Here is a 26,280-nt window from a genome sequence, read left to right on the forward strand (position 1 = left end):
GTCCGACAACTGAGATAGAACTGTCTTAAAGTTATCAACGAATGAAGAATCACCTTGGGGGCGCTGTAATGGGCACAGAACCAAAAGCAGTCATACTCATATTTCAGAAATAACAAGGTGTAGAGCTGGCTAAACACAGCAGGCCAAGCAGCATCAGAGGAGCAGGAAAGCTGACGTTTCAGGCCTAGACTCTTCTGCTTGGCCTGCTGTGTTCATCCAGCTCAATGCCCTGTTATCTCAGATTCTCCAGCATCTGCAGTTCCTAATATCTCTGATACTCGTGTTTCAGGTTGCTCTTCAAATCACAGGCCTGATTAATATCATATGTTTTGGCATTAATGAAGCAGAGCTTGTTCTCTCCTCAGTGGCTTCTCATACTCCCTCCTGCAATCACACAGAATTTTTCAGTTGCAGTATGCTTGGCTGAGCACTGAATATCTTGCCTCTCATGCCATGAAATTCCCTTCTGACTGTCGCAGTTAATAATTCTGGTAAATGGGGAACTTATGCCTACTGTTTCTGAGAGGCTATGGTAACCACCTGTATATAGTTGAATCAATATTCAAATGAATAAAAGTTGCTTCTTATTCACTACATTTTAAAGATGTTCAGTTCCAGAAGGTTGAATGAGGGTAGCATTAACCAAACCCATTAATGTTGTAAGAAAAGTTTTGTGCATAATTATCAGACTGTTTGTTTGTTCTGTGCAAGATATCCACTGGAGTCGGATCAAATAATTTTATTTTTGCATGTTTCCATTTGTTCCGTTAAGAACGTCATTAACCTTGGAACAATGAGAGGATTGTCAAAGCTCCAGGGTTACACTTTTCGTTCCACAGTTACATAATGGGCCAATTGCTGAAAACAAGGTATTGAATAAAGCTATATTTAGATACAATTTAGACAGTTTATACTTCATAGTACACGAGCAGCACAGTTGAGCTAAGGGAAAAAAGTGATTCAGCTGTGCTATGTGAAAGAACGTAGTCGTTGTATTTGAGAATATGCCATTTGAAGAAGCATGAAACTTGCCTTTTCCAACAGTAGAAGATTTTCTTGCAATGTTGTTTTCTGTGATTCTGGCTGTCAGTTGTAGGAATGAACATTTGCATCTTAACACTAACGTCACCATTAGTCAGATCATGTCAACAGCATGCAAATCATCTGGCACAAGAATACATCAACAATCCTCTTGACAGGTCAACACACTCCTGTGATATCTCCATTTCCTATCATTCCCATATGCCATGTTTTTGCAGTTGCAAATGTTGAGGAGCACAAGGTGTGAGATGGATAACAGTAAACCTGTATCACACATTACTATCCAATTCTTGTCAGTGATTTTCATGTGTTGCACAGTGAAACTAAAGTTTTTGGGTCACTGGGAGGTCAATCAACTTTGTCATGGACATAAAATTGACTTAAGTGAAAAGAAAATCGGCAAGGACCATCGCATGTAAAATATACAGGATGTTATTTGTCCCAATCACATTTATGTTCCACCTGTTAACAAAATTTATTCATGTTATTTATAAGCATATCACACAAGAATTCAAGCTGGACATTATAGAAGATTGAATGAAAAATTACATTTCTCAGTTGAGCGTTTGCATTCTTAGATGCCTCAATCCAAATGCAACATTGGAACATTTACTAAATATGGCCAGAAATTATACATATTTCAGTTTGAGTTTCACTTTAGAGATCTGTTGTTCTTCCTCATCGAACTCCATCAGCATAACCTTCTGTTATTTCTTCCTGATGTTTCCCCCAGGAGCATCTGTACTATTCACCTCCTATCTTGTTTTGAATATTCACACCACAAGCATACTGTCCCAATATTTTTAATTTTGAATCAACATGTGTTGTGTAGTATAATTGAGGAGTGAAACTTATAAAACTAAATTGAGAGAGACTCAAACTAATATTAATAGAGAACCAATGTCTAGCCCCCCCCCCCCCCCCCTTCAGACAGACATTAAACTAACATTGTGTTTCATTCCCCTTAGTTAGAGAACAACATGAAATAACAGCTATGTCATTGGGTCAGTATCCTCTGTACTTCTGATTTATTCAGCCTTTTGCATCTTGTACTCTTCTTTTGTATAAAATGTATCAGTCACACTTGTAACTCAGCAACTTTTCCATTAACTTAGAAAACGTTAAGCAGCGCAAGAATTTGGACATGGATTTCTTTAAAACAAAAGTAATGTCACATATTGCCACAAATGGATGTTAGAACTAGCAAAAAATGCCATCGAGGCAGTTCAGAATCTATTGTTAACCTTAAGGCAGCAAAAAGAGCAAGTAGCCTGGAAGAAAACCGATGCATTGCCATTTGGCCAGGATTTATCTCAATTTAGATCACTATATTAATTGTGCAAGGTTGTTGGCAATTTTCATGGTTATACATACAGAAAATCAACTAGTTTGCTTTTCAAAAAATATGTTTCAATTTTTTATTAAATAGTGGTTAACTGTCTCAGAGGTATCACTGTTTATTGTGATTATTCCTATTGAAATAAATTAAAACTTGTTTGTCAAGGAGCATACTGTTATCAGGCCTCCTTTTCTATTGAATTCACTGAAGTACCAAAAATGCTAAACTGCTGGTCTGTTCCGACAAAGCGTCATTTTGGAATTGAAACGTTTAATTCTGTTTCTCTGTCCATACTGCCAGATCTCTTGAGTTTCTCTAGCACTTTGTCTTATTGCAAACTGGTAGTTTTGTTGGTGTACATATTCTGCTTGAACTTGATTTATTTCATTCACAACCAAGATGTTCTGGTCAAATTATTCTTTATTGCTACAGTATTTCTTCAAATACATGATTTCTAGTTCTTTCATGCAAGCTTTTGAGAATCAAAATTCCACATTCTGGAAGAAGCTACAAAAAATATTTCATTGCGCCATTACCTTGCAAACTAGAGATCATCACTTCAATACAAAATCAAGCTTCTGAATGTAAATGGTTCTGCATGCTGTGAAAGAGTTACAATTTTTTTACGGTTACGGTGATAATGATATCACAAAAAAGATTGTAAAAAGTTTTATTGGAGAAGGTATTGTCTCTTTTGCTTAATATCACAAGGGATCAAGATTTTAGCTCTATATATGTTAATGGGGTGAAAAGATTGCTTACTTTCCATCTCCTGTCCTGTCAGCCTGTTGTTATTCAGATCAGTTGAAATGTTAAAATCTATGATTCTATGATATCTGCCCTAGAAGAGTATTTTTACCAGTCCTTCCTGTGTGTGCTCCCCGTCTGTGATGGCCCCGATCTGGAATCAACAAAGCACCACATATATACTCTAACAGAGAGAAATGTTGTCATTCAGTAGCATGAAAATACATCATTGTATCCTGTAGAAACTTTTCATTGCATTATCCTCTATCCAAAGCTCAAAAGAGAATCACATTTGTACAATATTTAAAGTGGATTCTAGTTTTCTTTCTTCTTTCTTCCTCTTGGAAACACAATCCTCCTCCTGAGCTGCTTTGTGATTTTCAAATTACCCCGCCCACTCTTCCCACTCTATGATATTGTTCCATCTCCCAGCAACAGTTACAATGTCACTCTGCCTCTTCCATCACCACGATACTTTTTTAATATCTATAAATATCGGTCAGACAAAGCCAGCTCTGCCGGCAGAAGTTTAAAGCTACTGACTAATCCAGGATTTCACATCACAAGATTGAACAAGTGAGTATTTTTCCCCATTTCTGGTGTTTAGTCTATCATAATGCTCAGGTCTTAGTATTTGACTTGTTGCCCATGAAATAAAGCCAGTTCTGTTAAGGGCAAAACAACACTTGAAGTTCAAACTTGAGTTGAACGAAGCAATCAAATTTTCAGTGAGTAAATTATTTGTATTGCTGAAATTTTGCTTGGTGCAGATGTCTGAATACACCGTACCTATCGAAACATTATGTTCATGCTGTTTAACCCCTTTGCTCAAAAACGTATGACTAGAAACCATGTTAGCACTCTATGAATTTTTAAAAATAACTCTCTTAAATAAACTTCTTTTCTATTGCTGTACAACAGATTATGGTATAGTTTTTAATGGAAAAAATTGTACTTTGTGCCATGATGACTGGTTAACTAATATAATATAAAGTATTTTTCCTACAAACATGCTTAATTTTTTAATAAATCCAAGTTTTCCTGGAGTATTCTAAAAAGGTGAAGAGTCAAATGCAATTATAGTACAAGTCATACATACGGCTCCCCTGGTGATGCAGAAAGATTATTCAGTGTGACGCTGAATACATAAAACCCAGGAAGGCCCTAGAATTGTTGAATGAGTTGCTCTTGGCTAAGCAACAGTAGAAAGGCTAGGAGGAGCCGCTTCAACGACAACCCAGCTGTGATGTTAACCAGAAGAGCTCCTGGGCTTTGAGCAGTTTGATGGCATGATGTATTAGGGATCACATAGAAATAACGTGAGAGATTAAAAGAAACAATACGAGTGCAGTGATGAGGTTTATAAGATTATTTTGTAACCGTGTCTTTAAATGTAGAGGAACTGAGAAGGTCATTTGACCTGCTCTGAAATCTACTAAGCATAGATAGTTTAATTAAAGTGATACTGTAAGGTGGGTGTAGTTGGAGACAAGGATAGTAGTCTTTGTGTTTACAATGATTAGACTACAGTTCTCCTAAAGTTTCAGAAAATATTGAGTTTTTAAAAATGTTGTTGTGAATTGTCCATTTACTCCTAAGATGAAAGAGAATTGGGATAAAAAAGAGCAAATCAGCATTTCTACCTGGATGCAAGGCTAATGTGTTTCATTACATGGGGATGAGTGCAGTAGAAACCATTTTTGAGGTCAGATTACATATTACCTAACCAATCAATAAAACTCACAGAAGGCTGCAGACGTGTGTGGTCAGCAGAGAAAATAGCAGCTTGGCTTTGTGAACCTCCATAGCCGGATGCAGGAGATTTATGTCTGACTGGAAAGAGCTATCCTTCAGCCACCTAAAATTTCCAGTAGATTCATGTTTGTGTAAACCAGAGGGTAAGAATCATGACAGGCTTGAGTGTTCATAATTAAATTCAGAGACTCTGCAATTTGGTAAATTCCCCAAATTTTGAGGGAAGTGCCTGGAGGCAGTGACTTAGTTACTACTCAGAGAAACAGGGAATTGAAAGCTGGGTGCATCTGTTGACCATGAAGAATGTATTTGCCTTAAGGACTGTAATTCTGTTGGAAGCATGATGCGTGATAATTACAAACTCCATTCTGCCATTTCAGGTGCAAGTTACCTCACAGAGAAAATAGTCTGTACTCAATAGAACGTTCAGGTTTTAGAATATGAAATTTTGTTTCATCGTTCTCTTTAGCTATGAACACAAAGTTCAGTTTTTTTTTGTTTATGTGTTAAATCAGTCTTTGCAGGGATTCTAAGAATGCTCTTACAATCAACCATCTACATGCTAAGAGAAAATGGGATAAATGACTAGGATTAAAAGGATGATGAAGTAAAATGCATCTTGCAGATCAAATCAGAGTCAAACTCTCAAATGCAGGATAGATCACTCGTATAGGAGCATTTGGCAATATTTATTCAAGGCAGTGGCACAGGAATTTATATTATAAAGGAATGTTAGACAACATACGCCATCTAAGGCTTTTCCAGAAAAACTGAATCATCGAGAAACTACGCAACAGTTGTGCATAATACAGGAATACTGCACAGATGCATGTAATGCAGAGATATTGCACATAGACTTTAGTAGAATGTCATGCAACTGTATCAAGAGTTGCAAAGAATTGTACATAATAGTTCATGCAATGAGGTTTTATTGCAAGCATGAAAATTGTTTTATTGATAATTTTGGTTGACCTCTTCTCCAACTCATTAGTAGCATTAATCTCACCCCATCAAGGCTATGTAACCTAAAGAGGGATTACCTTGCTATTGTATTATTGGGAAAAGTTACCCAGATAACATTATCGTGGGGAAAGACTGTAGAACGTATTTCTCTTGTGAGCTCGATCTTGTATATACAGAATGTACAGGCGGAAACAAAAGTTTACTTATTGAAAAATAAAGGTCAGAAACTTGTTGACCTCCTGGGATGCAGAGCGGAAGGAATTTTAAACTGACTAACAACTGAAAAGAAATGTTGGCACATGGCTTCTGAGTGGCTATACACATGCAGCTGTGATACTTTCTTAGAAGATTCTCTGTTTTTGTCAACAGTACTGCCAGTAATTCTGCTCGGAGCACCCCAGCCTGCTCACCCATCCTGAGGAAGCGATCAAGATCCCCAACTCCTCAGAACCTAGAGGGTGAGACAATGGTGGAGAAGGGCTCAGACCATTCCTCAGACAAATCACCTTCCACCCCCGAACAGGGTATCCAACGGAGCTACTCTTCCCAGTCAGGTCGAAGCAGCAAGAACTCCAAGGTGAGAGTGGAGTTTTTTGGTAAGAACCGAGGAATTAGTAATGAAAGGAGGGCGTGGGGTGTCATTACTATGAAAAGATTTTGTACCTTTTCGTAAGTACTGCAGGCCCATTATTCAGCAACATAGAAATGTGGTAAAGTCTTGCAAATAATCATTCTGAGGAAAGGCACACTTACATTGAAGAAATTAAGTTAAAATATTCAGGGATTTTCTAAGCCCTAATTGTTTAAAAATTCAGTTAATATTCTAATTGTTTTTACAACTCTTAAGAGTAGTTAGTTTGGCTCTTTTCAAAGAGATTCCCCTGGGTGCTGTACTTGTGTTCTTGTGAAATCTTTTTCATTTTGTTCATGTTAGTAGTCATTAATTGACTAATGTCCAAATGACTTTTCATATTTATGATGTAATTTACAGTGACCCATATAACATCAAATTTGTTTTTTGTCATCACTCCCAATTTCTTGTGTTTCAAAGCTTTAGGGCCTGTTCAATGGTTAATTTGATTAAGCTTCTATAGATTTGTCTCAGACTTTCGAAGGGGGCAAGTCCCAGTTCAATCTTCAGTTTATGCTAAGGTAACTAATCTCAGATGCATAAAAAGCACTCGGGTTTAAAATTTATTTTAGCTGCCTTGCGATACAGAGAAGAAAACCAGTCAAAATATCTAGTCCTCATTAAATATGTTCCACATACTTTCTAATCCACATGTTCGATGATGTTATTATACACCTCTGAAACAGGTGGGGCTGGCACCTGGGCCGTCTGGTGCTGAGGTAGGGACACACTCAACAACACAAGAATATTCGCCCCATTCCTTACAACTGCCTAGTTTTTAATGCATGTCAGATGATGACTGGATTGGCTTTAGTGGTAATACATTTTGTGATTAAATAACCTACTGACACTTATTGCTGGATTTTCACAATTATCATTTGGACTGATTATCTGTGGAAATATATCCTAACAGTAGAATACTTTAGAGATTTAGGAGTAATCTGGAATCTGGTCAGGCTAACCAATTATACAACCTCAACCAAAACTGTCAATTCAAAAAATATTTCATGCTTCCTTTGAGAAATCAAACATTCAACACTTTTTTTCATGAAGCGAGGACATCCTGGCCTTTCTCCAAGTTATGGCACTTCTATATACCCATTGTCCACCATACAGAAATAGTAAACCTTTAAGTGATGAAGTAATGTGTTAAAAAGTTCTAAATTTTATTGATTTTTCATTACTTTGCATTTCCTCTTTTAAAAAAGCTAATTTACGACAAGGCAATAAAAGTGTCAATCATTCATGTAGTCATACAGCGCAGAAACAGACCTCTCGGCCCAACTTGTCCATGCCGACCGGATATCCTAAATTAATCTAGTCCCGTTTGTAAGCATTTGGCCCATATCACTGTAAACCCTTCTTATTCGTATACCCATCCGGATGCCTTTTAAATGTTGTATTTGTATCAGCCTCCACCACTTCCTTAGGCAATTTGTTTCATATATGCATCACCCTCTGCGTGAAAATGTTGCCCCTTGGATCCCTTTTGAATGTTTCTCCTCTCACTTTAAACCTATGCCCTCTAGTTTTGGACTCCCCCCCACCCCAAGGAAGAAACCTTGGCTATTCACCCTATCCATGCCCCTCATGATTTTTTAAACCTTGATAAATTCACCCCTCAGTCTCCGATGCTCAGAAAAATCGCTCCAGAATATTCAGCCTCTCCCTATAGCGCCAAGCCTCCAACCCTGGCAATGTACTTGTAAATCTTGTCTGAATCCTTTAAAGTTTTGCAATATCCTTCCTACAGCAGGGAGACCAGAATTGTGCACCGTACTCCAGGAGTGACCTAAACAATGTCCTGTACAGACACAACATAACCTCTCAACTCATGTACTCAGTGCACTGACCAATAAAGGCAAGTATACCGAATATCCACCTGTGACTCCAGTTTCTGGGAACTATGAACCTGCACTCTAACATCTCTTTGTTCAACAGCAAAACCCAGGACCTTACCATTAATTGAACAAGTCCTACCCTGATCTGCTTTTCCAAAATGCAACACCTCATGTTTATATAAATTAAACTCTATCTACCACTCCTTGGCCCATTGGCCCATCTGATCAAGATCCTGTTGTATTCTGAGGTAATGTTCTTCATTGTCCACTATGCCTCCAATTTTAGTGTCGTCTGCAAATGTACATCCAAATTATTTGCATAAATGACCTCTATAAAGAACCTGTTAACCTATTCAGATATATTAAATCAGCAACAGTAAAAATTGCAGGCACTTGCACCCTGTTATTCTTGTCTACATAAACATTTTGCAGTTGCCAGATAAAATCAAACAGCTAAAGCTGTAAAGCAAGCAGCATTTTTCATGGGACTCTGCTAGCTCAATAGTCCATTGGAGTTTTAGGTTCTGAGCCAAACATTATATGTACTAATTTATAATATGCACCAAGGAAATCCTTCCAAACCAAGTATTATTTGTATCTAATTTTGATAAGATTATCAATTATCTATCCTTTTTCTTTGTTAAGTGTTTTCAAATAGTTTTTGGACTCTTCCAGTGTAACAGCAACATTAGTTTCTCTGGTAAATATTGAGACAAAGTAATTATTTATAATACTTAGCCATTTTGTTGTAATTATCATTAGGCTTAACGTGGCTGTTCCTCAGCATATCTATCCATATTCTGGTTTTCCTCATCTTACTTAGCTCTCTGCAGAGTACTTTTTTTTTTAAAACTTCCTTTTAACTTCAATTACTAGTTCTTCATTTCCAAATTCTGTAGTCAGTTATGAAATTACAACTGTGTTCGTAACCAAAAAAGCTCACAACTGCATCAACCATAGTCTGTAGAGGAAACCCTTTCTTTATTAAACATTCAAAACAGCTTCAGGAGACCAGAGCTACCCATAGTACTTCAGGAGGTAAATGTGACTAATGTACACAACCCTTGATGACGTTGTTTCAGAATTTTGAGGGTAGCTTCTTCCATAGGGTGATAAGCCTGCTGAAAAACAGACTGATGATGGCGAACCAGATTGCTAACACCGTAGCAACATATATCAGTAAACAAAGGCATAATTATAGATTTCTTGCCTCTGGGTTGGATACGTGCATTTCAAATCCACTCCAGCGATTTGTGTGCAAAAATCTAGGCTGATGCTGCAGTTTAGTGCGAAAGAATGCTACACTCTTGAGATGCCATCTTTTTGAAAGAGACAATAAGTCAGTGTTCCTTCTGTCCTCTCAGATGAGAAGATCCATTATGCTGTTTTGAAAATTACCAAGAAATGTCCTGGCTAATATATATTCCAAAAGTGCAATTATCTGATCATTGTCACTTTGCTGTTTGTGGGATATGTCTACATTATTTAACTACTAATAGAGTGCATTCAGGCATCCTTTAGTAGGAAAAGGCCCTAGATAAATTGAATTTTTTAAAAATTTAAGGTAATTTTCTTTGTGCACACTACACTAATTATTTTGATGAACTTACCCAAATTTGTGGCATCTATCTTTTCACAATGCAAAAAAACTCAAAAAGCCATCATGAAAACTGGAACCATGCAGCTATTGTAGCATGCCTGAAGAAAGCTTGTTAAAAGTAAGAATGATAGAGTAATGATTTGAATTTTCAACTTCTTGCAGATTAACTTTAACTTTTAAACTCATTCTAACAGACGTCTGGTCAGTTTTGGAGCAATTTGTAACTAAAGGCAGTCAGTTTGATTTCATTTTTGTCTATTCCATATTTCTAATTTTTAAAAAAAATTTGTTTTTGCATAATTTCCCCAACCATACTGTATACATGATTGTCCTCTGAAAGAGTGGTAAGGTGAGAAAGGTGCTCTTAGGCCTTGGCTAGGGCACATCAGCTGAACATTTAGGAGATATTTCAGGATTAGTGGAGTGATTTATTCTTCAGTCATTAACACAAATGATTTCTGAATCTCTGAAATGAAATGCTGCTCATTGATAACTAATACTCTTAAATATCATCCTTCCGTTTGATTGGATGCAGTGTTAGATATCAGCTGCATATTAGACCTCTTCAACCACCTTGTATTTAAGCCACTCGCTTTAGGAAACACCCCTCTGGATACAAAACAAATACCCCTAACTCTATTTATTATGTAACTGAAGGAAAACTTAAGTAGAAAACATCCTCCCAATAAACAGATGGCGTGGAATTTCCATATTTGCAGTTAGCTTGTTTTGTTATGAGGCTCATGGCACTTGGTCCGCAGTGTGTGGGAGCAACTTTTCTGATGTAGAGTTTTGCTCTTCAGTTCACAAATTTAGCAACTAAGCTCTTTGGTGCTCTTGTGCACCTTTCTTAAGGAAGCACGTATAGTGTTAGAGTCACTGAGTTGTACTGCATAGAAACAGACACTTCAATCTAACCCATCATGACCAAATATCCTAACTGGCCCATATCCCTCTTAAACCCTTCCTATTCATATACGCATCCAGATGCCTTCTAAATGTTGTAATTGTATCAGCCTCCATCACTTCATCTAGCAGCTCGTTCCATACAGGCAACATCCTGTGCGTGAAAAACTTGCCTCTTAAGTCCCTTTTAAATCTTTCCCCCTTCACCTGGTTAAAGAGGTGGAAGCATTCTCCACTGCTGGAACCTCTGGCTTTATGCTTCTGGGACCTAATGGTGCCAATGAGCTGTGCACCGATTCAGATGCTATCTGTCAGGAACTGGCTTTCACACTGTGACTAAACTCATGACCCAGAGGAAGGAGAAGTTTGTGACCCACTCCACTGACAAGGATCTGGAGTAATTGGTGGATACGAGGGCAGTCCTTTATCCAGCTCACTTCACAGGAGACTACACCATTAGATATAGCAAGCCTGGAAGCATTGTAGCCTGGGGCAGTGTTGTGTCCCAAGTGAATATGAAAGCCCAGAAAGTATAAAGAAGATCAATGATTTGCTGTATTTCACAAAGAAAAGTGCCATCAACTTCATGCAGTTTCATATTCTAACTCTGTTACAGTGGCCAAGCCCCATTGTATAATTAGATAAAGTCCCTTGATTGACTGTGACGATTCCCGCTACTCTTCAACCCACCAAAGGACTGCACACTTTGACTTCCATACATGATGATTTTGTTTTATTCATTGAGGGCATTGCTGGGTAGGCCAGCATCTGTTGCCAATCTGCAATGCCCAGAGGGCAGTTAAGATTCAACCACATTGCTGTTGGTCTGGAGTCACATGTAGGCCAGACCAGGTCAGGATGGCAGTATTTTTTTCCCTCCAAAGGGCATCAGCAAACTACATGGGTTTTTCTGACAATTGGCAATGGATTCACAGTCATTATTAGACCCTTCATTCCAGATATTTATTGAAATCAGGTTCCACCATCATCCAAGGAAGGCTTTGAACCCAGGTGCCCAGAATATTACCTGGGCGGCTGGACTAACAGTCCAGTGGTTATACCACTCGGCCATTGCCTCCCCATTCTTAAAGCAGATGCAGTTTGTTTCCCACATAAATTACTGGCACATTCTGGTATTGATATAGTACTGTGACACACAGCAACGTGTCCACTCCTGCTTTGAGGAATAGATTTTGATGTTCAGCACTCTCCCTTGTCAAAGGCTTGCTGCATCTCCTACAGTGCTAAATGCAACACAAGCCATAAAGACTGGCAACCTGTTTCGGAGCACTGAAGATTTTGTACGCTTAAAAAAAACAGTGAACTACAGAGAGGCTGGCATCCTCAAGTGAGTGCTAAACTGTGAGTGAATGCTAAGTAAGCTAAGAGCCATAAGATGATCCCGTGCAGTTGATTCAGATTCATGTGTAACCCAGCATAAAGCAACCTAGGAGATGCATGCAAATGGTAAATGCACCTGAGTCCCACAATAAAGTGTTGAACTGATGAACTGGATCTGCATTGATTTGTGAGCAGGCATGACAATGTGGTAAGGGTGTCGTTTTGCTAATGCCAAGATGAAGAGGTAAAGAGCTGAGAAGAATTCTGGCCATGGAGGGATGTTATTGTGGAGAAGCGTGATGGCCTGGCCTGGCCAAATATTTGATGAGCTGTAATTATCAGGTGCCTGCATTGTTCACATGTTGAGAATTTGTGGTATCTAGTTTCTTGGTGAAGGAGAGGAGAATTGCAAGTGGCATATAAATCAGGCTAATTGGGGCTTTTAAGAGATGTGAATGCATGACAAAATATGGTAGTTGCTACTCAGTTGCAAGATCCTGAATTCACCATTTATGGCTGGGAGGGGAAAAGTAGGAAAAGTTATTCTCAATGTCAAGAAAAGACTTCTTCATTCAACCTGTATATTCTTTGTCGTCATTGCTCACACTACACTAGAAAGAGGAAATTTCTTCCAATTGTCCCCTTGTCTCAATCAAACATGTTAATCTCCTGTGCAGCATTTCAACAACCCTCAATAGAATATGGACTAGACATAGCCAACGTGGCTCCGTGATGTAAAAGTCGTACTCCAAAGCTTCCCTTTGCCTCTGACTGCCAAAGTCCTGAATAAACCCATGGAGCATGTGATAACATCCTAGCACTGATTTCAGTTTGAGGGCAGCACTCTGGAGTCAGCCTGTCATTGGACTTCTTAGGAAAATTCACCTTAAAGCTGTGATGACAGCTACTGGTTCTGAAGTCGCATTAAAGGAGAGAAAATTGGAGGGCTTGGACCTGTTCTTCTTGGAGAAGAGAAGCTTGAGTGGAGATTTAATATTAACTCAAACTATTAAGGAGTCCAGATACATTAGAGAGCAGAAGAGTCCAGAACCAGGGTACATGGATTCAAGGTGAATGACAAAGGAATTAAAGGTGAGATGGTTTTCTTTATGCAGCACGTGTTTAGGATCTGGAATATACAACCTGGCCGTATAGTGGAAGCATATTCAATCGCGACTTTAAAAAGGCAAATTGAGCTTGAGAGAAAGATTTGCTGGGCTTTAGGGAAAAGGTAGGGTAGTGGACTAGCTGAATTTCCCTAATCGAGAACCAGCACAGATCCATAAGGCCAAATAAACACCTGTGCTGTAACCCTTGTATAATTGTGTATGTTACATTTAATGCAATGAATTACCAACCAAATTAGATATGAGCCCTCTCTATTAGATTATTGAAATTGGCCAGAAGAATCAAAATGGTTTCTACTCATAATGGAAAGTAAAATGGGGCAAAATAAAAACTGAGTGCTAACATCAAGCCAAATTTTTGCCAAGTAGTTTGACCTAAAATCGGAGCTTTTTGCTGTGACATTTCCTCATTAATACATTTACATATTTTATCATGAATGCTGCTGACCAGCTTCATTTTGTAAATAAAGCAGATTTAATTCTAGTTCCACACAGTGGTCTCCCATGAAACAGTGTGCACTGCTGGCGTGGTAAACATTATTTACAGTATTTATATGGAAGGTACAGCTATGCTTCTGTTTAACGGTAACCCTAGAAAGTTGATGATGCAGGGTTCATTGATGGCAATGGGAAACTTTGGGATGAAAATTCACTTCCGGACCCCCAACCCAACAAAATACCTGTCCACTATATGCACAGGATAACAGTCAGGAGTGTGATGGATTACTGTCCACCTCTGTCAGCACTTGGGAAGCTTGCACCGTCAGGACAAAACAGCCTGCTTGATTGGTACCCCATCTACCACCATAAATAGTCATTCTCTCCATCAACAGTACACATACAATATTAGTGACTGTCTACAAGATACATTGTAGTAATTTGCCAAGCCTCCTTCAACAGCACCAAACAAATTCACACCCTCCATCATTTAGAAGGCAGCAGATGCATGAGGATGCCACCTTCTGCAAGTTGTCCTCCAAGATTTGCAGCACCCTGATGTAGTACGATAGCACTGTTCCTTCGTTGTGGATAAAATCTGGAACTCCTTTTCTCAGGGAGATGATGGCCTAGTGGTATTATTGCTGGACTGTTAATCCAGAGATCCAGTTAATATTCTGGAGGCCCAGGCTTGAATCCTGCCATGGCAGCTGGTGGAATTTGAATTCAATAAAAGTCTGGAATTAGGAGTCTGACAATGATTATGAAACCATTGTCCATTGTTGGAAAAACTCATCTGGTTTGTTTATGTCCATGAGGAAAGGAAACCACCGTCCTTACCTGGTCTGGCCTGCATGTGAATTCAGACCCACTGCGAGGTGGTTGACTCTTGACTGCCGTCTGGGCAATTAGGAATAGGCTAGCCAGCAATACCTTCATTCAGTGAATAAATGAATGAATGAATAGAAATCATTGTGGGTGTAACTATATCATATGGACCAAAAAGCTTTGAGAAAATTGCTGGGCATTACCCCTTCAAGATAAATCAAAACGATTAACTAAGAAATGCTTATGAGGTTCTCCCATCCTGTGAATGACTTGTCACCAATGTTGAAATGAAAACACATTTGCACAAGTTAGGTAAGGAGAACTCGGTTGTTATCCTCTCCACAGAAGTCTTTTAAGTAACTGACATTCTTTTATTTAAACCATCAACTTCCCTGTTCCTCTGATGCTGCCTGGCCTGCTCTGTGTTACTCCAGCTCCGCACAGCTTTACCACATTCAAAGATGCTGTTTCAGACTTTACTACAGACACAATCGAGTAGCGTAATGATAATCCAGTCAGCCAGTTTGAAGGTTGTAGTGTTGATTTAATTCTTGTGACTAAATGAAGGCTGTAGTTCTATGGTAATAGCCAATCAAATTATGTGACAACTCTTCACAGCTGACAAGATTTCGGTAGAATTCTCGAATACAGGTAGACTTTATCATCTTGTGAGTCGACTGGCCAAACTGTAATTTGTGGACTCATGCCTCTAAATTCAATCAAGGCCTTCAAAAGCAAATTGGATAATTGTTTGAAGCCTGATATTTTGCAAGGCTACAATGAAAAGGTTTGTGTGAGTTGCTGTACCAGAGAGCTAGTCAGGTATAATGTGCCAATTGACCTTTTAAGTGCTGTAACTATTCTATAAAGAAACAGCATAATAAATATATTAGATAATCTGAAACAAATCTTTCATGTTCTCAGAACTTTCCAAAATAAATGCAATAAGCTTTCCCAATTTTTTTCCTCTTTCTGACCTACAAGGGCTATGTTTTTTATGTAGGCAGTTGTTTGCCCTTACTATGATCAATTGTTTGTTCCCTGTGTAAATTTTAATGGTTTTGTGCTCATATTATAATCAAGTTCATTCGTATGCTTCTTCAGCATTTACATTGGCACATTACGAAGGATTTTTGTCTGTTTATTAGAATGGTGTGATTTTTCTTTGCTCCTCTAATCTTGAAGGGAGAGGATTGAGTTGCAGGAAGCTTTGTTCCTGTGATGCTTCCCTGACTAAAATGAGCCAACCAAGCTTGGAGAAGAGTTTAACCCTGGTATCTAACCTTTTGTGAAGCTAAGATATTGGGGGCAAATTTAACTTAACCTGCCCACTGGTAACTGGCGAACAAGCAGCGATGCTAATTTTACATTCTGTCCAATTTTACAGTCATTGCGAAATAATGTTGCTTGGGTTGCGAAACTAGCATTCAACTAGGCTAGTGGATTTCCAGCCTGTTAGGTTAGAATTACCCACTTAAATTTTGAACCTTCATGAGATCTGCTGAAACAAAAACATTTAGTTTGTAATTGAATAATTTTTTGTATGATTTACTTGCATTTATAATTTTCTACATATTTCAAAGTTTCATGTATCCACCTCACTCCTGTTTCATGCGTTAATTGAGGAGGATTCTGAATTTTGTTTTTTGATTATAAGATGTCAGTTATTACCAAATAATAAATTGTTGTTTTATTTCACAAAAGGCCATGTTCCACATGCTACCCTTCACACATCTGCAATGATTTTGCATTCTAGGATTATATGCCTTCTAGTTAATTGCTATGTGCTCACATGAAATCTTATTTCTTTTTTCTAACTTGTGGAACTTCTAACTTCTTCAATGACACAAATCCTGTTGGTTTTGAACTTCTCTTCCTAATATTTGTTATGATTTTTGTTGTTTAAAGACTAAAGAAGTACTTGCATTCATAAGTATTTTTCACAATCTTCACATGTCTGTGTTTTATAGCCAATGAAGTCCTTTTAATATGTTATCTTTACTGTAATGTGGGAAACCCATAATGGTAGGAGTATCACAAATGCACCAACAAAATTAAATTTGTTTTTCTTTCACTCAGACACTTACAGTGGTAGTTTTTACTGACCCTCTAGAAATATGTATAAGGTACAAATGGACATTTGTACACTTGCACTCCTGCAGTGAAAGTAATCATTTTGAACATTAATGCATACCTGACCAATGAGAACATTTAGGTAACTGGTAGCACGAGGCAAAGATGGGGGTCTCCTAGACTGAGTTTCAAGCCTGTGACACAAATATTTAATTAATTCACTTTGTAAGTATATACATTTCACATGAATATGAAGTACTGCACCCAGTATAGCTCAGAATAATGATTCCCATGGGCACAATTAGTTAATGGAAGCAATAATGTTTTTTGAATTTTCAGCCCACTAACATCTCAGCTTTAAAGTTCAATTTCTAAATGCTTTTTTTCTTAACATTTCAACAAATTTTATGTTGTGATTTCTTTGTTTTCTTCTGTGCATGCTCTGTCTCTACTAGTCTCACAAGCGACTTTTGAAAGTAAGCATTTTCTTTTGTTTCCTTATTAAACTGTGGTTTCTGATTACATTCTTTGTACTGTTACATATCATGCACTAATACACGGACTGTTTCAAGTTAGCCAGCTGCTTTCTTGGTCAAAGCTCCGTCTGAAACAAATCTTTTTCTTTTATGCTAAGAACTACAAAAAATATATATATTTTAAGATGTACCGTTAATGTAGACACAGGCTTAATCAGAGTCAGGTTGTCTATTGTCAACTTGTGCATGACTAAATATTGATACTTCTAAATATTTACTATCATCGGCTCATAAAATCCATCTTAATGTTTTGAAGTGTGCCTCTCCTACAGATAACAAAATATAGTTTCAAGAGTAAAACATGGAAATAAGTGAACAATTTTTCAAAATAAAATGTCGAGCAAACTACTTCAAAAAAAATGTTATCTTGTACTTCAGTCTTATTGATAGATATTTGAGTTCAACTAAGCTGGTGAAACAAAACTAGAAACGCTGGAAATCTAAGATAAAAATATAAAATACTAGAAGCACATTGCACATCAACCAGGCATCTATGAATAGAAAAGACAAGTCATACTTATTGTGTGTGTACTTTTCATCATGAGACATTTGTCTTAAAGATCCTGGCTGATCATTTTCTGTATTTTGTTTTAATTTTACTGCTTGTGAATATTATTAAGCAGGTATGCAACAGTTCTGTAATTGTTCTTTTATATCTTTTATTTGGAATGCTAATTTTCAAAATCAGGGTTTTGTGTTATTGCCCTGTGTTGTTTTTATTAGACAAACTGGACTACCTCAGTGAACACACAAATCTTATGATTAATATGTGTGTGTCGATTATTGATAAGTTTCTCTTGTTTTCTGCATCTTGGTAAGCTTTCAAATAAATGTTCTTGAAAATTAAAAGGAAGCGTTCTCACCTTTTGACCCAACCATGTCATTCTCTGAATAATAAATTGAAATCATGCATAACAATTGATATCTGGTCTGGTAATATAGTAAACTTAATCAGTGATGCAGCTGACAGCAATTCAGTAGTTAACTAGTTTGCCTAAAACTTGTAGGGGTTCTTGTGGTGCACTGGCAATGTCCCTAACTCTGAGCCAGGAGGCCCAGGCTCAAGTTCCACCTGCTCCAGAGATGCATCATAATTCTGAACAAGTTGATTTTAAAAATATCTCTTCCATAAATCTTGAACTAAAACAACAGCTATTCGCTACCTTAAATAATGCATTTGGTTTGTAGGACTGTTGAAATTGTACATTCCATCACTTTCATTCTGGTGATTTTGAATGATCTGGCAACTGCAGTCAGGACTTTTCACCAAAATCAATTTCAGACTTTTAGCTAAATGCTATAAAAGAGATTTAAGAAATACATTGTGCATTAGTAAGTTTGCAACCAAATAGTAAATCATTTGTTAAACATTTTGCTGGCAGGAAGGAAACTGAGATTACAGACCCCTGAGAATGCTAAAGTAAATAGTGGAGTTTTAACCTCTTTCTCAACCTTCACGAACTGGGTAACAAGGAGAAATGATGCGCTAGCCCCAGCTTGATCCTGCTGACTGCATTTTTAAATATAGGCACCAAAATAATCCTGATCAGTTAGATCATGGCTTGTGTGTACTCTAACTGGCTTGTTTCCATTGCCGTCACTTCAAAACAAAAATGCTCCATCAATTTAACCAAACCCCTTTAGCTTTTTGGGAGAGAGTTCCAGATTTCCACTGCTTGTGTGAAGCAAAGCAGCCTGATATTACCCTTGATTGACCTAGCTTTTAAATGTTATTTCCCCATGTTCTGGACTCATCAGTTGGAGGAAGTAATTTTTCTATTTATCCTATGAACTGCTTTAATCATATTCAAAACTCAATCAGTTTATGCCTTGGCCTTCTAAACTCAAGAAATTATAAACCTAGCTTGTGTTAAGTATTCACATAATGTTACTAATTTAATCCTGATGTCATTTTGAGTTCAGACATAGGGCTATTTTGCCAAGTGTTGATATTTTATAATCAATGTTCTCAGTAATGCTGCTAGACCCTCTGCAGCAGGTGGGACTTGAATCCAGACCTTCTGGCTTAGAGGTAGGGACACCATCACGTGCCACGAGAGCTTTTGCTGAATTTGAATGGATCCCACCCATTAAAGTCACCAGGGTGGCCTCCTGTTGTTTTTGGCCACATATTTTACCTCTCCTACTTGGCCCCACACTGCACCACCTCTCTCCTATGAGTTATAATCAATCCCAATCTTTTATTTTGGTGAGAAATTAATTCTGCCTCTTGAAAATTTATCAAAGACCATGACCAAATGTAAGATAGCTGCCAAATGGTGATTACCTAATGTCCACTTGTCGGTGTGTTTAAATAACCCATTTCCTCACTTTATTTCTCAGAGGAAACTGAATTGAAGCTGTTGCATTTTCACAGCCATCTCTAAATTTGGACATTGAATTGATAAGATGCCATGTAACAAATAAATACATTTATGACAATAAACTTTGTATTGTTTGGTGTCCTGTGTGCCTTCACAATCTCTTTAATTTCAAATCCTTGTATTTGCATGTGTTTCCTTGTATTGGAAATTGCACCACCCTTGACCCCAAGATTCTCCTTCACTAGATATTATCTATTGCAGTAATTAAAAGCCTACTTTGGACTAAAAATAATACATGAAGTGATGACATATCACAGGAAAGAGAGAATTTACTGCTTTTAAAAAATGCCTTATTAGATCATTTGAATTAAGAGCTTGAAGATGTGTCGAGATGACATTAAACTATTTTTGTGTGTGATTGTACAAATTCCTTGCATTTCATTTTGCTAAATTCATTGAGATGTTTTATTTAACAGCTTCTCATGTCTACAAAACAAAAATGTTGCTCTACTGGCATATTTTCTTTCGTAAAATTGGATAATTGTCTGAACAGAAAAAACATTGCAGGGAATGGCTACTGTCTGAGTTGCATGTATAGACAATCATTAAGAGTGCAATAAGTTAACTGGCCTTCTTCCTTGCCTTGTAGCTATTCTTTGAACTGCACTGCCTCTTGTCATGGATCAGGTTTAATTCTCCTCTCATCTTGGTTATGATTACCACAGAAATGCAACACTTGATGTTATTATGTTTTGGATAGAGGAGTTAAAATTTGATTAGATCTTGCTGAAACTAGGTCAACGTCTGCATGAAACTATTTTGTCCTTTTTCCTTTTAAATGCTAGCTCGCAGGTTTGCACCACTCAGTAAAAGAGAACTTTACCTGCAGTGCCTAGAGGCTGGTCCTTTTACCGTGGCCTTCACAGCACACTAGTGCTGGAACACAGGCTAGTACATATAGTTACCGGATATCACTGGTGAATCACCTTACAAAACGTCACCCAAACATAGCATATGTAGGCAAATGTTGAACAGACTTTTAAGCCTGTTGATGTGTATTCTTGAAAGTGGAAGTCACAAACATGTCTCTCACCCACACTGCTGTTATTTCTTCCATAATGTTCACAGCCTGAGATAGTGATTACAGTTCAGTTTGCAGTCCATTTCTCCACTTTAAGTTCACCCCATTGAATCTTCTATGACAACTTATTGGGCGTCACATTGCAGGGTGTCCCTCCAAATGGCCACTAGATTTGCATCAACTGTGACTTTGCCTCTACCAGTCCTCTTGCTTTAAAAAGAAAAGCGCAAGTTGGAATTAAAATTCAATATATCTGTAGTTGATCTGGCATTATGATCTGTGATCATAGCACTTTGTACCAACTTAGGTTGGGAATTACAACAGGTCAGCCTGCTTTAAGGGTAAGTAATGTAGCTGGTGAGCAGAAATAAAACATGGAATAAGAGGGAAGGAAAATTGTATCATCCTGACATTTGATGCTATTAAAATGTGATGTTTTTTATTAAATCTATATTATAATTCATTGTTTCAACCATGAGTAAAACATACTATCCCACCTTTCTTCAAATCAGGTGATGAAGCCTTTGGATGTAATGGTTATGTCATGCAGCCATTTGCTGCTGTTGACAATGCCATCAGTTCCTAGTTGCTGATTTAGATGGTGCAGTTGTGCATATTTTCTGTCAGTGGAATGTCATTAATTGTGCACTTGTGTCTATGTTATGGGCGTCATTAAAGGTGATAACATAATAATTCGCAGATGAGCAAGTTACAAAAACTCAAATGAAAGGAATCTACAAAAGTAGACTAAAACTAAAATATATTTCACATCCATCTTCAGCCTTTTTTCTATAAATGCCCAGTACCTTTTAACGATATTTGTTCACTGTTTATCTGATTAATATCATTCTCATGATGTTTTCTTAACTATTATTTAAAAAAAGACATGCTCTTTTCATATCCATTTTGATGCAGTTTTTCTTGGTTTACATTGCTGTCTCCTCAGAGCAAGTTTTTCTAGAATTACAGTAAATATCTCTCAAAAGTAACATTGACGTAAATCATTTTTTTGCTTCAAGTAAAATTTGCCTTGTATGTTGTTGTGAAAAACTCTTAAAAACTCCAAAAGGAATACTTGCAAACTGGGGTCCATCCCAGTCTTTCAGGTCTATGAAAGCAAAAATAGGAAAATAAAAACTCCTGAAGTATTGCTATGTGATAGATCATTTGTGAACTTCTCCTGATGCTCCTCCTAATGTTTTGATAGTCATGATCCTTGGCGCTATTTCAGAATCTTCATTTTCTTTTGTCTCATCGAAAGCATTCCCACACTTGTGTAATGAGCTGTCATACTATTGGCAATATGAATTTTGTCATTTGTGAACTTGTCCTTGTTAGTCTTTGGAGTTCTAATCTAGCATTAGCATAACAAAAATTACAAGATCATGTTATGTCAGAACTCTTACTTATTAGATAATCTTTTAAACTAAAATTTGGTGTAGCAACCAAACTCTTGCTGAATGAATTATTATTTTCTCAACTTAAGCTAGTGCACAAGTACTTCTAATTCTTTGCTTTCTCGTGTTGATTTTTGTTTCTGTTTGTGTTTCTTTTCTCAGTATGATCGGCTAAACCTGATAAAAGTAAGGCCAACTCAAGTTGTTGTCTTTTTTCCTATCTTTTGTCTAGATAGAATTGAGCTGGTAGCTTTAAAATAGCATTCTTCACAAGTGTTTCTGTCCTGTGCTGTTGGCTTCCAGTTTGTGCCCTTGCGTTTGTTTTCAGACATTTAGCCTTACAAGCTAAATCCTCATTTATTACATTTTAATCATGCATAAATGACAATTGTGTGTTTATTACCCATTCTGGTTTCTGTGCTGAAGGAATTCTGTCTGCACTAGATTATCACCAAAAAGCTGGATGCTGAACCAGGGAAGGAGATATATTCATCTTTTCGATTACAATTAAGTAAAACACCGAAGCTGTCTTTAACAAGATTAAAATGCTACATAAATTCAAATAGTTGTTGCAGAATAATGTAATCATTTATCTTTTTTAATGCAATTTTGATTGCTCTTGATTCTTCATCAGGGCTTCCCAATTAAACAAGAAATTTGATCAAGTAGATAATGTGGAAGTACATTTGAGGCATTCTACCTCGAGCACTCATAACAACATGAGAAATGTGAAACGATGCTTGAACACATTGCAAAACTGTAACTACAGACTGTTTTATATCAAGATGTTGAAAACTGTACCATAAAATAACCCAGGACAGGAATTTGCATGATTTAATTAATCCCAGTCTCCAAAGAATTATGTCTTAGTTGTAATACATGATGTTTTTGATCAAAGGATGGTAATGGCAAGAGAGTCAAAGGTGAAAGCAGTTTAAAGATTTGCTATATACTTCTGAAAATTGTTTACCAAGTTTTTTTATTCTTCTATGAACGCAAGCCTCACGAGGATTTGTTGCTCATCCCTAATTGCCCTTGAGAAAATGATGGAGAGCCACCTGCTTCTGAGTGGCTTCCTAGACTGTTTCAAAGACCAGTTTGGAATCAGTTATATAACAATAAATCTAGAGACAGATTTGGGTAGTTCAGGTAATAATGGTAGATAGCTTTAGATATCTTGCAAACACTTGATCAAAAAAAGTGAGTTTTAAGGAGGAGAGAGATGGAGAGATCTATACAGAAAATCTCAGTGTATGATAGTAATGATTCTATTTGATATTAATCCTGGATAAACCAGACCTCAGTTTGAACCTAACTTGATAAGTTGAATGTTTTCAGTCGATTGCTGTGGTGGCTAGTAGCTAAATCCATCCATGCGAGGCTACTAAGGTTCTTCAACACAAGTTTCTTGTACCAAAATCAAAAAAGAATTTTAAAAAATCTCAGCATAAAGATCAAAGCAAAGTTGCAAACTGTTGCCGAGCAATAGCCTTCACAGAATACCCAATCCCAGAACAGTACTATGACTAACTTAATTATTTTACTTAAATGACTTTTTTTTTCAAGTTCTCCTTGGTCTGCTGAAGCAATTTTGTGAATTCTTGACTTTGACTTTTCAATTCTGACAACTTGAAAACTTTCACAGCTGATGACTTAACAAAATAAAAGACTTTGTTCTTCTGTTCTTCCGTACTGTACAAAATTCCTGATCTTCTGAACTGAAGTCAAAACTAAACCAGCAGCCTTGGTCCATTTTCTCAGTCTGTATAAATTTAGCAGCATAAGCATGCCTTCGCTTGACATTGCAGTAATTCTGCTAAGCACTTAACTGAAACAGATGCTTTCTTGGAAATGGTGTTAATAGGTCAATGTTCTAAATGACTTTTTAGCCTCATAATCACAGAATTTTGATGGAGCAGAAGGAGGCCATTATGCCCATTGTGTCTGTCACAACTCTTCAAATGAGCATCACCCTCTCGTGTCAATCTCTTGATTTATATCCTCCAAACTCTTACACTATTTCTATTTTTATCCAAAAAACACTTCTTAATATAATGCTTGCACAGAACTGAAAGCAAATGATCTTGCTGTATTTTTAAAAAAAATTCCAAACAAGACCATAAGATATAGGAGCTAAATTAGCCATTTGGTCCATCGACTCTGCTCCGCCATTTGATCATGTCTGATGTATTTCTCAGTACTTTTCTTCTGCCTTCTCTCCGTACCCCTTGAGCCCCTTACTAATTGAGAACCTATTTATTTCTGTCTTAAATATACTTATTGACTTGGCCTCCACAGTCCTGTGTGGCTTTGAGTTCCACAGATTCACAACCCTCTGGTATTCCTCTTCTCCATTCTGAAGATTCATCCCTTCACTCTGAGGCTGTGCCATCAAATCCTAGTCTTTCTTATTAGTGGAAACATCTCCACAGCCTCTCTGTTTAGGTCTATTAGTATTCTGTAACTTGCAATGCAATCCTCCCTCAACCTTCTAAATTCCCATCGAGTACAGATATAGAGTTCTCAACTGCTGATCATTTGATAAGCCCTGATCATTGATAATCCTCATCATTCTCAGGATTATTCGTGTGAATCTCCTCTGGACCCCCTCCCAAAACTCAGCATAACCTTCCTTAGATACAGGACTCAAAAGTGCAAACTAATATTGAGTAAGAGAACATATGTAGATATCGTTCAAGGTGTTGATCATTTGGAATATGTGATCTGACTAGATAAGAATAATGTATATATCATAATAAGTCATCAGCATTAAAACAGAGTGTGGGCAAATGAAGGCACAACTGTCCCTGTTGAAGCAAAGGTAGAGGGACAGAAAATTCTGGGGATGGGTATTATGGTACTAGGGAGAGCTTTCAAAGGAATGGATTTGTCTAATATACGGTAGATGTATGGTTATCATTTTGGTTTGTTCTCTGATATTCACAGAGTTCAATTATTATTTACAGGTGGCTTGTTTTTTCTATTGCTAAAAATAGTTAAAAGTCATTGATTCTGATGTTGATTTATCATTTAGCTGACTCTGCTGTTCAGTTTTTTTCCTGATGCAACAGCATTAGAGATTCATGCCTGTTGACATATATTCATAGCCGCATTATTAAACAATGTAACCAAGGAATTTTCATGGTAAGAGTTGGAACTATATCGTTCAGAACGATTCATTGCTTTCTAAATAGTTATCAAGTTTGCATCCAATGTTTTGGAGGATGTAACTTATTTCTGGAAGAATTATAGAATCATAGAATCCCTACAGTATGGAAACAAGTCAGTCGGCCCAACAAGTCCACACCACCCTTCTGAAGAACATCCCACCCAGACCAATTCCCCGAGCCCTGTATTTCCCAAGTTTAACCCACCTAACCTAAACATCCCCAGCCTCTCTTGGCTATTTAGTATGGCCAATCCACCTACCCTGCACATCTCTGGACTGTGGGAGGAAATTGGAGCACCCAGAGGAAACCCATGCAGACGCAGGGAGAATGTGCAAACTCCACACAGTTGTCAGAGGGTGGAATCAAACCCAGGTCCCTGGCACTGTGAGGCAGCAGTGCTACCACTGAGCCACCATTTACAATTACACTTGTAATGGCATAATAATCAGCAGTATCCCTTGTGAGAAAAAGCCTGTAAAGATTTTAAGCTTTTCTTTCAAAGTGCTACACAAAGAAAATCACAATTGAAATGGTTCAAGAAAGGGTATCTACTTAAAGCATGTGAAGAGTGGAGGACAAGAGACTGACCTTGATTTGAAAGGAATACTTGAGGCTAGATGTGATGGTTAGATGGTTCCAAGATAGAATTTGAAAAGTGTGCAGACAGCAGGTAAGGAAGTACTATATGGTTACATATAATTACCCACATAATTTTCTGACTTAAAAAATATCAAAAGATCAAATTGTCTCAATTAGTCTAAGATTTGTGAGGCTTCAGGCAAGGAATGTGCAGTCAACACATCAGATCACATCTTTGATCTCAGAATATCTTTCTCCAAACTCCAGAGAATAGGATGTCATTCAAACCACAGGCTTTTTAAGCAGGCCTGCTGCCAGGCCTCTGGCATTATCGTTTTTGGTCCGGTTACTGGATTTTGCTGCCTTTCCTGTGGAGAGGTTCCCTTTCTTTGCATTCAGTCACATAATGCAATGCCCTGATTAAAAATTCCTCATGTGGAATTATAGGAGTGCAGTTTATTTCAATATGCTGCAGGATTAAAATTGTTTCATATCTCTAATATTTAGCCTTTAGAATTGAGTAATATTCTAACAATAAATTATGGTTACAGTTAATATGCTTT

The 26,280-nt window shown here is 37.4% G+C and overlaps 1 protein-coding gene across 11 annotated transcripts in view; it reads left to right on the forward strand.

The window, feature by feature from the left end:
- Positions 1–26,280, forward strand: part of gramd1ba (GRAM domain containing 1Ba) — a 562,055-nt gene that overhangs the window by 427,145 nt on the left and 108,630 nt on the right. For 6 of the 11 annotated variants that reach the window (XM_059639094.1, XM_059639090.1, XM_059639102.1 and 3 more), the window contains 3 exons: positions 6,215–6,422; positions 17,086–17,106; positions 22,131–22,154. In XM_059639094.1, the coding sequence (XP_059495077.1) occupies positions 6,215–6,422; positions 17,086–17,106; positions 22,131–22,154 (253 nt within the window). Of the gene's footprint in view, positions 1–3,685; positions 3,704–6,214; positions 6,423–17,085; positions 17,107–22,130; positions 22,155–26,280 lie in introns of those variants that run through there. The other 5 variants (XM_059639091.1, XM_059639093.1, XM_059639092.1 and 2 more) reach the window with 3 other exon arrangements.

This window comes from Stegostoma tigrinum, chromosome 32, assembly GCF_030684315.1.
Source record: "Stegostoma tigrinum isolate sSteTig4 chromosome 32, sSteTig4.hap1, whole genome shotgun sequence".
NCBI lineage: Eukaryota > Metazoa > Chordata > Chondrichthyes > Orectolobiformes > Stegostomatidae > Stegostoma > Stegostoma tigrinum.